This window comes from Myxine glutinosa, chromosome 2 (assembly GCF_964187855.1).
Source record: "Myxine glutinosa chromosome 2, kmMyxGlut1.1, whole genome shotgun sequence".
NCBI lineage: Eukaryota > Metazoa > Chordata > Myxini > Myxiniformes > Myxinidae > Myxine > Myxine glutinosa.
The window spans coordinates 21,597,477-21,614,341 of record NC_136262.1 but is presented as its reverse complement, the minus strand read 5'-3'; the positions used below and the strand labels follow the sequence as shown (position 1 = coordinate 21,614,341).

At 47.3% G+C, this 16,865-nt stretch overlaps 1 protein-coding gene across 2 annotated transcripts in view; it reads right to left on the bottom strand.

The window, feature by feature from the left end:
* Nucleotides 1-210: 210 nt before the first annotated feature.
* Nucleotides 211-16,865, bottom strand: part of CEP120 (centrosomal protein 120) — a 113,677-nt gene continuing 97,022 nt past the window's right edge. For both annotated transcript variants that reach the window (XM_068108629.2, XM_078773016.1), the window contains 4 exons: nt 5,156-5,278; nt 4,834-4,932; nt 2,771-2,916; nt 211-1,915 (listed from right to left, as the gene is read on the bottom strand). In XM_068108629.2, the coding sequence (XP_067964730.2) occupies nt 1,618-1,915; nt 2,771-2,916; nt 4,834-4,932; nt 5,156-5,278 (666 nt within the window). In that variant the 3' untranslated portion in view covers nt 211-1,617. The remainder of the gene's footprint in view (nt 1,916-2,770; nt 2,917-4,833; nt 4,933-5,155; nt 5,279-16,865) is intronic.

Genomic DNA, 16,865 nt, shown 5'->3' with positions numbered 1-16,865 from the left:
TCCTGCTCTAACCTACATAACAACTGCCTCAGAGGTCCAGCCACGCTCCAAGCAAATGATGCCACTCGCAACCAAGTGCTGCGTACGAAAGAAGGCGGCGGCAAGGAGGGTCGTCGCTCATTTTCCCTCGAATGTAGAAGATCAGCTTGAAGCTCGGTGTCCCTAGATTGAAAATGACCAAAAGTATTCCCAGAAATCATCACATCGAAAATGGGTTCAGCCTTTTATTTTTACTTTCGTAAAACTTCCAAGCAAATTAATTATTGGTACCTGTGGATAAGCCTGGTGTGCTCGACTATCACAAAGGAATACATAAAAAACTGGGGGGTGGGGAGCGGGGGAAGGTGAAGGTAAGAGAAGGGGGGGGGGGCGGGGGGAGGGAGGGGTTGGTGCGGAGTTAAAGTTTTTAGTAAAAATAAATAAGGAACACACCAAACAGGATTCCATAAAACAAGCATTTACAAACATTTCACAATCTTTCACGTACTGTATTTACACGCTGCCTCAAGATCATCGAGAGATGATCATGGCTTTTGATATTTGACTTACGACAATCGCAACAAATGATAGTTATGTATTTGCGCTCGTTGCACTGCACATGTGTCAGGTGACGAGTCATGTGATCCAACAGGAAATTTTTCCGTGGCCATTGCAAAAATAAAATAAAGAGTAGTCAATGCTTTTCTCGTTTACGGTACAGGTCATAAATGAAATCCCATAAATGATGTTTATGGAGAGGATTGTAAACAAGGCCGACATAAGGACTACACTTAGTTGTTATGGAATTTTGAAGCTTGGCTTAAAAAAAAAAGTGGTTTGGGGAGGGAGAGGGTTCACATTACTCTCCTTTGTGAAAGGGGATGTCGATAACCACCAGGCCCGTGGTTTTGGGGCAGTCGTGTGCAAAACGAATGAAGGTCAAAAGGCATCAACACCGACGTCTCATCTCACCTGGTGTCAGACAAACCAAAATGGGCATTTGTCCAATGTCTTGCGATCGGCGTTTACATGGGTCGGTACTTTCCTCCAACGGGCGGCCTTCGTCTGGGACGGTGCCCTGAAATGTCAATCGGACCACTTCGCCGCAAACGTGTGCAATGCCGATTGGTCCAACGATTTGGAACCTTGGCTGCATCGAGGTAGCCACAAGAGGTAAAGTTTGATCACCGACATAAAGATGCTTGCGTTGATTCTTCAGTAAGCAATGGAAGACCATTTAGGAGCCAGGTAGGACTAAACAACAAATACATTGATCACCTTCAACAAAACAGCTTCTCTCGTAACCAAGAAACTTTGCAGCAAGAGTTCTGGACACAAACAATGTCGTGTTTCAGAAAATGAAAGCTTTATAAAAAACATTTGAAGTCACAATTTAAACGATACGTTCTAGTTTACTGCCAGGTAAACAGGATTTTATCAATTCAAGTGCCATCGCCACGCCAAGAAAGGAAGATTCTATCTCCATTAGATCAGGGTCCGTTAAACTCAGCAAGACGTCCATTACAATAATGACGGAGTACAAAAAGAGGGGACCACGAGTCCAGGGCGCCATCTGGCGAAAAAATTCAATGAAAAAAATAAATATACACAACACAATGGAAAAGAATATCTGCTCGATCAGGCTCCTGGTCGGACCATTAACTCACGGATCTGTCCGTCCAGCTCGGCCACGATTCTGTCTTCGTGTGTGTAAACTCCCGTCCTGAGCAATGTGTCTCGTTCCTCGATCAGCCGGGAGAGACTCTCCCTCACCTCGTCGTCGGTCAGCATCTCGCGTTCTCGGCGGTTCAAGCGAAACGCGACCGCTTGTCCAGGGGCCTCCTCCACTATCGTTGTGGTGGTGGTGTGTGGAGCACCATGGGTTGCCTGCGCACGATCTGAGGTTTCTCCGTCCTGCGTCCGAGTAATCTTCATCCTTGCAAAACGAAGGAGAAACACCGTTGGCCACACTAACAGCTTGCTAAGGAGGTAGGAGCGATGCTGATAATCTACACGTACCTTAAGTTGTACAATAAAAAAATAGAAAGAGGTTTGCTCTCTGGAAATAAAGTTAGATGCTCCTGGAGTTGGATGCCGGTGTGTGCCCCGGTTTAGAATAGGTACACCGTATCCCTGCGGTGTAAGAGGTGACTAAAGGGTTGGCGTCAGGAAGGGCATCCGGCCAGAAAAACATTGCCTCAAAAAGGAAACCATGATGATTGTCATCAGGGACCACAAGGCTAACCCCCACTCTAGCAGGGAAAATGGCCTTAAAAAAGGGGAAAAAACAAACAAACAAAAACATCCTGACGTTTGGAATAAGCCTCCCCATAAACTCATTACCCCTTTTATTAACTATTCTGGGCTGACAGGACGGTGGCCTGGAGGTTCAGACTCTCGCCTCGAAGCTGTGTACCCTGGATTTAAATCCTGACCAAGCTATAAACTGTCATCCCGGTGTTTCACTGTGTGTGCCGTACCTCAGATGGACGTGAAATGGGCCTCCCCTCTGCCAGCATTCATTGGTGGATGTCAAAGATCCCACAGTTTTCTTTGTCAAAGAGTAGGGGAGCTATTGCCGGCACCATGAACAAATTACTAATTCCTGCCCTAACCAGCAACGGGAATTGCAACAGTGGCACAGCCATGCCCTCAGCCGATGATGCTACCCAGAGCCTCATGCTGCTTACGGACGACGATGACGATCAACTTGTTTCACTTCTCAAACACTCGTGGGGCTAGGGGATTGCATCAAGGTGAGGCAAGAAAAACGTGTGCAATCAGTACCAACCTGTTCAGCTCATTCTTGAGAACCTCCAGGTCCTGCTGGTCCGTGCGCACCACCTCACGCTCCTCTGCTGCCAGGTACCGCAATCGCAGGTGTTCCAATTCATCCTGTTGCTTGCGCAGACGCGTGAGGGCATTCTCCTGTTCACGCTGTGATTTGGGGTATGGAGTACGAGAACATTTGGAGCTGAGCAGGTGTACCACCCCTCCATTCCCTGCCAAACCTCCCTTGAATTTGAGGTGCTCAGAGCACATGCCAGCTGAAGCAATGTGATGACATCCCAATATGAAATGAAGGGGCACAGGACATACTGCAATTTAAAAAAGCATCGCTCGGGAATACCGAGCCAAATTAGAAGAGGCTTTAAACACAAACGGATGGATGAAAATTAAAAAGCTCGGCCTAAAACGAGCACAGGAAGTTGGCAGCAGTCCCAAAAACAGGAGACTGCAATATAAAGATCCACTGGGAAATTTTAAGCAGACGTGCAAACTTGACATTGGATTGGTCCGAGTTTAAAACTTTCACCTATTTTTTTGAGTGAGAGAGTGAGAGAGAGAGTGAGAGAGTGAGAGTGAGAGTGAGTGAGAGTGAGAGAGAGAGAGAGAGAGAGAGAGTGAGAGAGAGAGTGAGAGAGTGAGAGAGAGAGAGAGAGAGAGAGAGAGAGAGAGAGAGAGAGAGAGAGAGAGAGAGAGAGAGAGAGAGAGAGAGACAGACAGACAGACAGACAGACAGACAGAGAGAGAGAGAATGAATAAAAACTTGAGAGATGCATTATTTTAATTATTTTTTTCAGGAACATTGCCCAGCACACACAGGAACAACTTTGAAAAGAAAAAAACACAACCTTATGCAAACACCACATGGATTTGTTGCACAAAGGCTGCATTTTCCTCGCCGGCCCATCGAGGGATTCGAGAATCGCTCGATCGTTTGTGGAAAGTGCGAACGATCACAATACGACTACAAAGAAAACTCGCTCAATGTCGCTTGATCCGTGGACAGGATAATCGGCTTACTCCTTCGAATCATGTTGAAAGTCATTGGAAGGGTTCATGCATTTATTTTCAGCATTCAAAATGGCAGCCTTTGCATTGTACAAGCTTGAAAATCTTCCAAAGAGCCTGGCAGATGTTAATAAAAACGACATTTCACGTTAACCCAGGAAACAGTAGCTAGACTAAACAGAACCACAAGGAGTAATGCACTGTGGGAATAAAGGATATCGCAAATAAAGGATTTTGAGGTTGTCACGAGGTCCGAGACAACGAAACAGCCTGCGCGGAACTCCTAACTACTATTCTGAATACGAGTGCCAAATGAGGATGTGCAAGGCAACAGTCGAGTACAAACAGCGACAAGAGGTTTGGAGTTTGGGGGGAAGAATTCAGAAGTTGCAAAAGGACGGATGTTTCTCACTTTGGGAATCATGAGTTTGCAGATCGGTTTGTTGTCATCTCCACAACGCGAACGAGAGCAAGGTTGAGGGTGCGCCATCGTAAATTAACACGATTTTCACCTGAAGCAAAGTTGGACTGGAGCAAAGTTGGAAGATGGAAAAAAGTGCCACCAGGAATGACCAAATATGAAATTTCCAATTCAAAAAATCTGTTTTGATCCCAGTGACCCTAAGTCCCCATGCCCTCGGACATGGACCGTGGGTCAAATCCAAAAAACGCGACATTTATTGCGTCCCTCAATGCAATGTAATTGCATATAGAAAGTTTTATTTGAATATGTTAAAAAAAAAACAATTTAATTTAAAAATGTGCCCGTAATTGCAATTTTTGACATTTGCCTTTTTATACTGCTCTCCTAAGAGTGTAAGCCTAAATTATACTGCTCTCGCAACTTCTTGCCATTTGATGATCATAACTAACATGTTTGGTGAAATTCTGCACAACGGTTTATGAGGAGATAGCGTGACGGGCGGATGGACAAACAAGACAGACAGACCTGATTACAAAATCTCCCGTTTTCTTCAAAAAGCATGGGAATAACAAAGTAACATAAAATATAAGTTAGAGATGACAGAGTGAAGGTAAGTCTCAAGGCTCGGTGCGTACCTGCTTAAACCGAGCCAGTTCCTTCAAGGCTCTGCTCCACTGTTGCTTGTAATGAAGTTTGGACTTTATCGCAGATTCCAATTTCCTCTCGAGCTCCACCTGCGAGTGGAACAAGTGAGGCTCATTCACGCACAGTAAGCAAGGAAGCTCAAGCGACAAGACAAACCAATTTTCACATTGCCCCCGCTTCCACCTCCCCGCATTCCCCCCACACCCCACCATCCACTCCTTTAACAAAACTGCAGTTTGACAACAATCAAAATCAGATTGGTGGGAATATGCAATGAATTTGCAAAAAGAGTCTGCGTTAAGGCATCGACACCTTCTCCAGGGTTAACAGGTTGATATCCGACTGGAGTCGAGCTTCAGGCTTGCCGTTTTGCTGCTCCCTGTAGCGCTGGAAATCCTTTTCCACCGTTCGCATACGCTGCTCAGCTTCATGAAGCTGGGAGTATACACGCACGCACATCACAGATCACAAAATACTTCTCACCTAGAAAATGATTTATTTGTGCAAAACACCAAACAAGAGAAAGTACTGAAAAAAATACAAAAGTGAAGAACAAAATATATTTATTGTACAAAAAAAAGAAGATAAATCACACTGATGCAAATACATGCAAGAAAATTCCCATGTGAACCCCAGACTTATAATGCAGGTTCACCAGGTGCAATCCATGCAATTAATGCGAGATTGGTTTCTCTCAATGTCTTTGCCCTGCATGTGATGTGCATAAGGCTTCACCATGAGCCTTTGATTAAAGAAAAGTAATGAGGAGGGCACTCGGTAGAGCACATACCTCTGACAGGCTGAACAGTTTATGTTTTGTATCTCACTGATAGGCCTAAAATTTCATCGAATAGTTCTTGTCACCGACCCAACTCATCCACCAAGTTTTGTCATGAAACTGCTCCACAACTTTGAGATATCGTGATGTTATATAAACAGTCACGTGAAAAAGTAAGTACACCCCATGTAAAGTTTTGACTTTTTCAACATATTTCAACATACAGGTATTTGATCTTCATTTCAACAATATTGATAGATAAAGGTGATATAATATAACAAATATCATGAAACATTTACATTTTGTAGTCCATTGTATAATTTAAATAAACATAAAGGCAAATTTCGCATGTGGAAAAAGTAAGTACACCCCTACATTTATCACCACTTCAAATACCTAAAATTATAATCAGGTGCACCAGCTCAGGTGCAAATGATGAGAGCATCGTTGGAGAGGATCTTGGAGGAACCTGTCTTATTTAAACCTCACACATTTAGTTTGGTTTGCTCTTTGTTGTTGAAGTGTGCGGGGTCACCATGCCTAGATTAAAAGAGCTCTCTGAGGCCTTCAGAAAGAAGGTTATAGATGCCTACGAGTCTGGGAAGGGATTTAAAAAGATCTCCAAACAATTTGAAATCAATCATTCGACTGTCCGGAAGATCGTCTACAAGTGGAGAAGATTCCAAACAACTGCTAACTTGTTCAGGCCAGGCCACCCCAGCAAGTTCAGCCTGAGAGCAGACAGCAAGATGCTGAAAGAATTCTCTAAGAATCCCAGAATGTCATCACGGGACCTACACGTAGCTCTTGCCACTGTTGATGTCAAAGTGCATGAGTCTACCATTAGAAAGAGGCTGCACAAATTTGATCTACATGGGAGGTGTGCCAGGAGGAAACCTTTGCTGTCCAGAAAGAACATCAGGGCAAGACTAAAGTTTGCCAATGAACACCTAGGCAAAGACCAGCACTTCTGGAACAATGTGCTCTGGACAGATGAGTCAAAGGTAGAGCTATTTGGCCACAGTACCAGAAGACATGTTTGGAGAAAACCAAAGACAGCATTTGACCACAAGAACCTGATACCAAATGTAAAGCATGGTGGTAGAAATATTATGGTTTGGGTCAGCTTTGCTGCATCAGGGCCTGGGCAGCTCACCATCATAGAATCCACTATGAATTCTTCATTGTACCAGAGGGTGCTTGAGGATAATGTGAGGCCATCTGTCAGAAAGTTGAAGCTCAACCGAAGGTGGACCTTGCAACATGACAATGACCCGAAACACACCAGTAAATCCACCAAGGAATGGCTGAAAAGAAAGAAATGGAGGGTTCTGGAATGGCCAAGTCAAAGCCCGGATCTAAATCCCATCGAGATGTGGGGGGATTTGAAACGAGCTGTGCATGCACGAAACCCCTCAAACATCGCACAGATGAAATAATTCTGCATGGAGGAGTGCGCAAAAATTTCTCCCAGTCGATGTCAGAGACTGGTAGACAGTTATAAGAAACGCCCACTTGAGGTTGTTTCTGCCAAAGGGGGCAATACCACCTATTAGAGCCAAGGGTGTACTTACTTTTTCCACATGCGAAATTTGCATTTATGTTCATTTAAATTATACAATGCACTACAAAATGTAAATGTTTCATGATATTTGTTATATTATATCACCTCTATCTATCAATATTGTTGAAATGAAGATCAAATAGCTGTATGTTGAAATATTTTGAAAAAGTCAAAACTTTACATGGGGTGTACTTACTTTTTCACGTGACTGTATATATATATATACACAAAGAATTAAGTTAAGCACCCCTACACAACGAATTAAGGTAAGCACCCCCTAATATATATTCTTTGTGTATATGTATACATTGGCATATATTCTAAGGTATGTGAGATCAAATAATGATTGGTATGACATTAGCAATTATCCATTGATGAAATTGAGTGATCAAAGTGATAAAAAGTGATTGGTTGAGTCAGTGATCCGATCACGTGGGTCCTACACACGTTATTGACGCAAAGATCGCTAGAGGTCTTCTCAGAACAATGACTGTACGTTAGAAAACATAAACGTCATCCACACTGTCCGTGATGGACCTATAGCTCCATACTTAAATTGAGGTGAGAATATGCCTAAAATTCCCAAAAAATTTCACCTTAAATTATTCAGAATAAAATATTGAAAACGGCATGATTGTTATGTTTTTATGTGACCATAATATCACTTCTCCAGAAAATATAGCAATATCATGGGTATATTACACTGTTTTGACGACAACAAACTTGTAATGTGCGAGGTTGTAAAAAAACGGGGGGGGGGTGCTTAACTTAATTCTTTGTGTATATATACAGACTTGGCATTTAATATGGAATTTTATTTTTTGTGGGGGTGAACTTACTTTTCAAGTTGACTTAGAACTAAAAGTTCATTGGAATTATGTTGAAATTATTCTAGATTTTGTTAATGTGACCTTTAAAAGAAACAAAAACCACATTTGACATTTCGAAGCAAATAAATAGATCCTTGAAAGTGATGGAAACTGATATTGAACTCAATTCACGGACAGTACTGTGTTAAACTTCTGTACGTTTTCCAGAAGTATTTCTTTATTTTGCGCATTAGCCAATTTTTTTTTTAACAAAAAAAGAAGTTAAATTACAACTGGGATTACGGACAGTAAAATTACAGTTCAGTACGTCGTGTAACCCCCACGAGCATTCAGGAGAGCACGTGCACGTTGAGGCATGCTGTTCACGAGATTTGCCAAGGTTTGGACAGGAATCGCTTTCCATGCAGTGACAATAGCCTGCTGCAATTCACGCACAGAGGCAGGCTGCTGGTCCAAGTTGTCGATTTGACGCGTTAATTCTGCTCACAAGTTCTCTTTCGGATTCATATCCGGGGACATGGCAGGCCACTCCATATGCTCTACACCACGGTCAGCAAGAAAGTGTTGGATCATGCGAGCACGATGAGGCCATGCATTGTCATCTTGGAAGACAAAGTTTCCTCGAAAGGCTACACGAGCAAATGGAAGCAATGTTTCTTCCAGAATGGCCCTGTACTTGAACTGGTTCAGGTTTCCATTCAGAACAACCAGGTCCGTTTTGTCCCCTGCATGAAAAGCAGCCCAAACGGTCACCCCACCACCTCCAGCTTGGACTCTTGGAACTTTTCAATCTTCGTTGTAGGCTTCATGCACTTGTCTGCGCACTCGGACATGGCCATCTTGACGATAGACCAGAAATCAAGACTCGTCACTGAAGATCACGTGATTCCAGTGTCCTGGCTGTCATTGACGGTGCTCTCTGGCCCACTGCAATCGGCGCTGGTGGTGTTGTCTTGTCAGGCATGGCTTTCTCAGGGGACGCCTGGCACGATAGCTTGCTTGAACCAGTCGTTGGTTGACTAGCCTTCTGGATGCAGGCACATTTGTCAGTTGCTGCCACTCAGCTCTAAGCCGATTAGCTGACTTGGTACGGCCATTGCGGACTAACCGGTGCAGCTGGCGATCATCCCTCCTTCTGGTTCTGCGGGGACGTCCTGCCCTCGATATTGGAGGAGGGACACCCCTCTGAGCATTTCGTTTCGGGATCTTTGACACCTGACCTTGAATGATGCCATACTGACGAGCAATTGCACACTGTTTCATGCCGGAATTTCGTAAAGCCACTACTCCATGACAAACAACATTGTCGAGTTGACGGACCATCTCCAGAGGAAGCGGCAATAACTTTTGTAGACGTGCAGCAGTTGTTTTCCACTAATACAGAACGCAACAACCCTTATATACCCGATTGTGAAGCCAATCGTCAAATGTACCTGTCCGTACATTTTGTCACGCCACCTGTGATATAATCCTGTTATTGACTTCTTGCTGCGACAGACAATCAGTGACATGGTTCTTTTAACAAAGAAATCACTGAAGTGTAAAAGAAACTCACCAGATTGATATACTGAGTTCAGAAAGGAAACCCAAGTCAAGAAAAAAAAAATATTCCATATTAAATGCCAAGTCTGTATATATTGTTACGGATCTCGAAGTACGGCACTCCCATTAGCAAGGGGGGGTTATTCCCCTTGTCTTGTTAAGCTGGCCGTCTCCGGTCTTGGAACTATCCCGCTCCTTTGCGGGATGAGATTGGCCAGGGTGATTGGTCAAAGGTTTCCCAAATACCTTCACCAATCTCTCCGCAAAGCAGGGAGATGAGTCCCTGCTCGAACCGCGGATGTGATGGTAATTGCCGAGCGGTTTAGCAATCCATGATCCGAGCCGTTAGCAAAAAGACTAACCCGATTCTGAGCGGTTCCTATATCGTGCCACCGATATTCAATGGGGAAAAGACAAAGACGATTGGACGAGAGGAAACCAAAGAATAAGAAGGGTGAAGGAAAAACAAATATGGTTTATTAACTATCTAAAAGAGGAAACGAAAGGCAAGAACAATATACAAAAGAGGGAAATAAAAGGATGTAGGGCAAGCTTATACACTCTTCTATAACATGCCCTTGACAATACAAACACACTTGCACAAATGGGGTGGTGGTGGTGGGAAGGAAGAGAAGGGTCCGAGCAGATGGTTCCAGGCTCCGGTGCCGCCGCGAAGAATGGCAGGCAGCTGGTGTCGTTGGCGCGCGACCGGACCTTACAAATGCGAGGGGCGGGGGATCTCCGTACGTATAGCGTGCCGAATGCTCTCAAAACCACGGCAGTTCGTATCACACGATCGTCCCAAGCGATCCTCCACGCAAGGTTCTTATCATTCGCCGCCTCTGTGCTGTTCGCTCAAGTTTGCCGATCTTCTCTCCTCTCTTGATCATCTGCTCTCTCCCCTGCATCTGCCGATCTCCCCCGCATCTCCGTGAAAGGGCTTCACGCTCACACTTTTATCACAAGCCTCACGTATCAAGCCGCGTCCGCTTCGCTCCGCCTATCGGTGAACACGCCTCGGCCCGGATTGGTCACGAGGGTTCATTGTTACCTCCCCTCGTGACATGTTGATGGGGCCACGCCTATGTTCCTGGCCGCTCCTCCATTTTTCTCCCACTCTGCCACGTGGCTTATGGCGGCTTGGGGCCAGCCTCAGCTCAAAGGCAGCGAACGCTGCTGGCAATGGCGGCTTGGGGCGAGCTTTAGCTCAAAGGCAGTGAACGCTGCTGGCAATGGCGGCTTGGGGCCATACAATTTGGAGAGGGTAAAGCCGCAAAATGAATAGGATGGGAATTTGAGAAGGGGGCTAGGTTATTTGATTAATACAACGCAGATTCAACTATTGGAAACAGATCCTTACCTGAAACACATACTAATGAAATAACTAAAGAAGATCCTGTGGTGTCCTACGTGTTGCACATGGCCTAACTAGGGTGCGACCTTTTAACGTTACAAAGGTAATATTTACAAGTTGTTATTCACAGTATTTACTAGTGAAGGGTTCTCAAAACCGCAACATGGCACCCTCATTACCTCCAGGGGTGTCCCGGCCCAAAATAACTTTAACTTAGTGTGACAATCAGGTGTGGTAACCCTCTACTATTAACTTCACCCTGAGTGCGACATTTTTAAAACAACTAGGTATGTCCCGCCTGCTGCGTTGCATTCTATCTAACAGATTCACGCCCACAGGATAACCGAATCACGGAATTGTCTTCAAACTACACATGGACGGTGGGGAGCATTATTTACCAAGACACCAGTTGGTATTTACAAACGCGAACCCAGGACCTGTCTTTTGGGAAACAAAAGATGTTTTGATAAGAGGAAAAGCATACACTGCACTGCACCGATACCACCAGCACCAATAAGCACCATAGAACAAAAAGCACCAAAGCACCAAAATGCACAGTCAGCACCATCCAGTGCACAGTCATCACATTTCAAATAATAAGCAACGATGCTCAGCCGATGACGTCTTCTCTTCTCTGCCGATGTTTCTGGGCGACTTCTTGCTTGCTGCCTAGTTGGTAATAAAAATAAGGCACAAAACGCGTCCATTTCTTTAATTATGGCCAGCAGGGGCCAACTAAGGTGGTCCACCTGCATGGCTTAGGTGCCACCGTGACCGTGGTCCGCAAGCAAGATTCCCAGCAGCGATGCCATGCCCCAAAACGTGGGGTCCATAAATGTGGTGCTCGGCCACAGACCTGTGGTCCATATGGTGGTGCTCGGCCACAACAACGTGCGGTCGATAAGTGTGGTACCGATCCAGGCAGGCAGCAGCGAGGGTGTGGGCACACAACTGCGGGCACCTGCACACTTTCCCCTCAGCACACAAAGACCACAGTCCACGAGTGTGTAAGGAAGACGAGCAGGGTTAGCGGGGTGCAAGGGCGCAAGGGTACACATCAACACAAGGTAATGCAGCGGTGAGGTGTGCAGGAGAGCGAGCGGAGAAAGCTCGTCTCTACCGTACGTCACCACCCCCCCCCCCCACCCCCCCCGTCACTTAATCTACCCTTGCCCTTACCCCGTATTTACACAATTTACAAATCCGTCGCTACGTCTTGTCTTCCCCATATCTCCCCTAATTCCAAATTCGTCCACAATCCCTCTAACCAAATTTGCCATCAATCAATTCATCATCAATCCCTCCTAAGGAGGAAGAGATGGAACATCAGCACAATGTCACCCCAACGTCATGATGCGTCTTACATACTAGACATTTGCACAAACCGGTGGTGTGGAGGCCTGTCATCTTGGTGAGTGGATGTAGATGGTGCGAAGAGATTCCAATCCTAACTATCCTAAATGACATTAACACTTACTCTACCCAGGGTCTTTCCCTGCCAAACCATTGGCCATTTTACACTATGTGGTCCTAAGAACTGAACTCCCATTGACCAAACTGTGGTGCTCACCAATTTGGGGTCTCACTCCCCCGATTCTACTCCCTGTGCCCTCACACAATTTCCGGGCTGGGTCGTGTGGCGCTCCCAGCAGGTCCGCTCACCTGCACACCTCCGCCACTGCAGTTGTCTCCGAGCTTACCTGCTCCTTACCCTAACCTACCTGGGGAAGGCCCTCTGGCGCTCTCACCCCCTACTGCCCTCTCTGGCGTCGGGCTACCCGGGTCCGTCCTCTGGATCCTCGGGCCCCATTGAACAACTACTGGCTCCCAGAGCCTACCTGCGGCCTCACCTGGCGGACATACTAACAGTGGCGGAGTGCCCATTTAATCTTTCTTACTAACAGGCCACACGCCCAGCCATTCCACTTTACTCATGCACCAATCACAACACTCCTGTGCAACTACCCACACCACAGATGCCAATATCCAATCACAATTTACCTACTCCCTCTACCTACCTTTAAACTACCCTGCCCGGGTACTCGTGAAGGGGGTCCATCTTCCCCATCCACTCCTTTCGCACCAACCACTCCACTCCACATATTCCACACTACTCACTCCACACCATCCATTCCATACTCCATACCATCTATTCCATACTCCATTTATTCCATACCATTTATTCCATTTAACCATTCACTCCAGACCATTCATTTCATCCAACCATTCTCCATACACCTGTGCTTCACCTGCACTTGCACACTCACCTGGTGCTCACACACACCTGGTGGCACTTGCACCCTCCTTCCCTCCAGGTGCATTCATTCAATACAACGCACAATCGCACCTTTCACAATACTCTGCTCAATCACTCCCTGCACACACACTGCATCATCATCTGATCTAACTACTCCCTTCTGAAACTCGTGCTCCACAGTCACCCCTTATACTATTGCACATCCCACGTCGTTATCATCCAAACTAATCTACCTACGTCCCCTACTACAGGTATGATGTCGCTACTTAAATCTACAGTTACCTACTGTCATTTTTCTAAATCCCTATCATCATAACCTAACCCTCCCGGGCTAGTTTTCACAGCCATACCCCATAAATCCTATTGCTCCTTTGCCCCCATGGATGCGAGGGATGGTAGAGCTACCATCCCTCCACATCACCATATACCATTTGCCATCATCACTATCACTATCCGGTCACTACTCTGAGCCTCTCGGTACGTCAATGCATTTTCATCACAGCTCGACTTCGAAAAGCCGAGCAACGAATTCGGGTGGTTTGGTCTCCTGTGGTTGGGTCCGTCCGGCATCGATTCAGGGGAGGAGGTTTGCTCGGGCCAAGGCTCCAAGCACCATCACGGCGCGGGGCCTTGCGCTCCCAAGCGCGATGGCCTAACCTTGCCCGGGTGGAGCGCCGCCACCACCAAGGGGGCGCCGCTCCGACCCCTCCTCCTTCCTCTCGAACCGGGCCGCCCGCTTTGCCTGGCAAAGCGCGGACTCGACCGTGCAGGGCAGGGCCCGGCCCGAATCGTGCACGACGCTCCGAACAGGAGCGACGCGACACCGATCCCCGCCGGTTCCCGCAATACACAAAGCCCGGCACGGACCGAGGGCTCGCGTCGGCTAAACGTCGGTCTGAACGCTGCCCCGGTCAACGTCGATGCCCTACTCGCATGCTCACACTACGCGTTCCTTTTTACATTCACCAAACCCGGCGCTCCAACGCCTTTCGTACATCCCATGCATTCTACTCGCGCACATTCTTGCGCATCCATTCCACCATTCGCACACTCTGTTATCACACACTCTGTTCCACACCTTTCCTCCGTTACGTCCTCCGTAACACTCACCACGGGTGTGCACTCCTGCACATACCCACTCACGCGCTGTGATGTGCCCTCCCGCACACGCGCCACAACCAATTCAGGTGTGTGTTCTCGCACACTCTCTCCATCCATCTCACTCTCCTGGTCACACTCACTCATACTTCCACACTCTGCATCGCATTTATCACTCATACACTCCGACGTGCGTTCACCATCGCACTCGGTAACAACCTCGCGCCTCGACGCCATTCGCACACGCACGCCGTTCACCTTCACACACCTTTTCCTCACACACGTGCCATTTTCTCTCACACCACTCACAAGGGACCCTTCACAAACGCCCGGGTGCCGTCTCGATCCCAAGCGCGCGAAAATTCTTTTCGCGGCAAACACTCTCCTGCAAAACCTCCCAGCACAATATACAGCCCGACTCACCTGGGCACGTCTTCCTCCTCGCTCCAACACCACCTGCAAATCTTTATTCGGGTTAGGAAGTACAGCATCATGATGTGAATACAGACTTTGAGCATATTCCATTTCTGCCTGCCGCGAGTGCTTTTCTACGTCCGGCGTCTCTTCCAACCCAATTTCCACTACTATATGTTCGGTTGATTCGATTCTAATTTATTTTTCTTTAATTTCAATGTCTTTTTCCTCGACGACCGCTGGCTCTATTAACATTTTCTCTGCTACCTCGGCAGTCGCCGGCTTCCCCATACCCCGGGTCGCGATTTCTATCCCGGTCATTTTAACTGCGCTCTGTTCTACCTCGACCGTCGGTGCCCATAAAATTTCATCTTCCAATTCAACCTTCCCCGGCGCTCCCGACATTTTTTTATCCAATTTGATGGCTGTCAGCTTTTCTACACCCCGCGTCTCGTCCCTTATAGCCCTGGTCAACTTGGCTACCCTTTGCTCAACCTCGCTCTCCGCACGTTCCTCAAGTCGCGCTACCTCGCTCTCCGCGCGTTCCTCAAGTCGTGCTACCTCGTCGCGTACCACCGCGACCTTTTCGCCCGACTTGCGCCTCATGTCCTCCATCATTTTTTAATTATCCCTTTTTGCCTCTGCTATCTGTTTTTCCACTTCACACCTGGATTCCTCCCTCAATTTTTCCAGATCACACCCGGATTCGTCTGACATGGCATCCTTTTTCCAATTATACATTGACTCTTCCATAGAGGCCCTCATTTGTGCCAGAAAATGGACCCAGCCCATTGGTGCTGCAGGCTCGGCTCTCGCCGCCATGTGCGAGGCGCCGCCACCCTGCGCTGCCGCGACCACGTGCGAGGCGCCGCCATCTTGTGTACCTGCAACCCCCGCTACCGCACCTTCATTATCCTCTTTCTCTATCTCCCCCATCTCCTCCCTGGGGTCCTGGGTTGACTCTGGACCCTCTTCTATCTCCCTCACCGGCATCCGATCGCCTTGACCATCCATGGCACGACTCAATTTGGATGTTAAATAATAAATTTCATCCGCTCGTAATTTCGACCAAATTTTTTCCGATGGTTTAAAATTTGGTTCGGGCTTCAAATCCCACTCCTGACACCAATTGTTGCGGATCTCAGAGCACGGCACCCCCGTTAGCAAGGGGGGGTTAATCCCCTTGTCTTGTTAAGCTGGCCATCTCCGGTCTTGGAACTATCCCGCTCCTTTGCGGGATGAGATTGGCCAGGGTGATTGGTCAAAGGTTTCCCAAATACCTTCACCAATCTCTCCGCAAAGCAGGGAGATGAGTCCCTGCTCGAACCGCAGATGTGATGGTAATTGCCGAGCGGTTTAGCAATCCACGATTTGAGCCGTTAACAAAAGGACTAAACCTGATTATAGCAGTTGGCCAAATCGTGCCACAGGTACTCAATTGGGTACAGGACGCAAGCGATCGGATGAGAGGAAGCAAAGAATAAGAAGGGTGAAGGAAGAACAAATATGGTTTATTAACTATCTAAAAGAGGAAAGGAAAGGCAAGAAGAATATACAAAAGAGGGAAATAAAAGGACATAGGGCAAGCTTATACACTCTTATATAACACGCCCTTGACAATACAAACACACTTACACGAATGGGGTGGTGGTGGTGGGAAGGAAGAGAAGGGTCCAAGCAGATGGTTCCAGGCTCCGGGTCCGCCGCGAAGAATGGCAGGCAGCTGGTGTCGTTGGCGCGCGACCGGACCTTACAAATGCGAGGGGCGGGGGATCTCCGTACGTATAGCGTGCCGAACGCTCTCAAAACCACGGCAGTTCGTATCACACGATCGTCCCAAGCGATCCTCCACGCAAGGTTCTTATCATTCACCGCCTCTGCGCTGTTCGCTGAAGTTTGCCGATCATCTGCCGATCTTCTCTCCTCTCTTGATCATCTGCTCTCCCCCCCGCATCTGCCGATCTACCCCGCATCTCCGTGAAAGGGCTTCGCACTCGCGCTTTTATCACAAGCCTCGCGTATCCGCGTCGGCTTCGCTCCGCCTACCGGTGGACACGCCTCAGCCTGGATTGATCACGAGAGTTCATTGTTACCTCCCCTCATGACGCGTTGATGGGGCCACGCCTATGTTCCTGGCCGCTCCTCCCTTTTTCTCCCACTCTGCCACGTGGCTTATGGCGGCTTG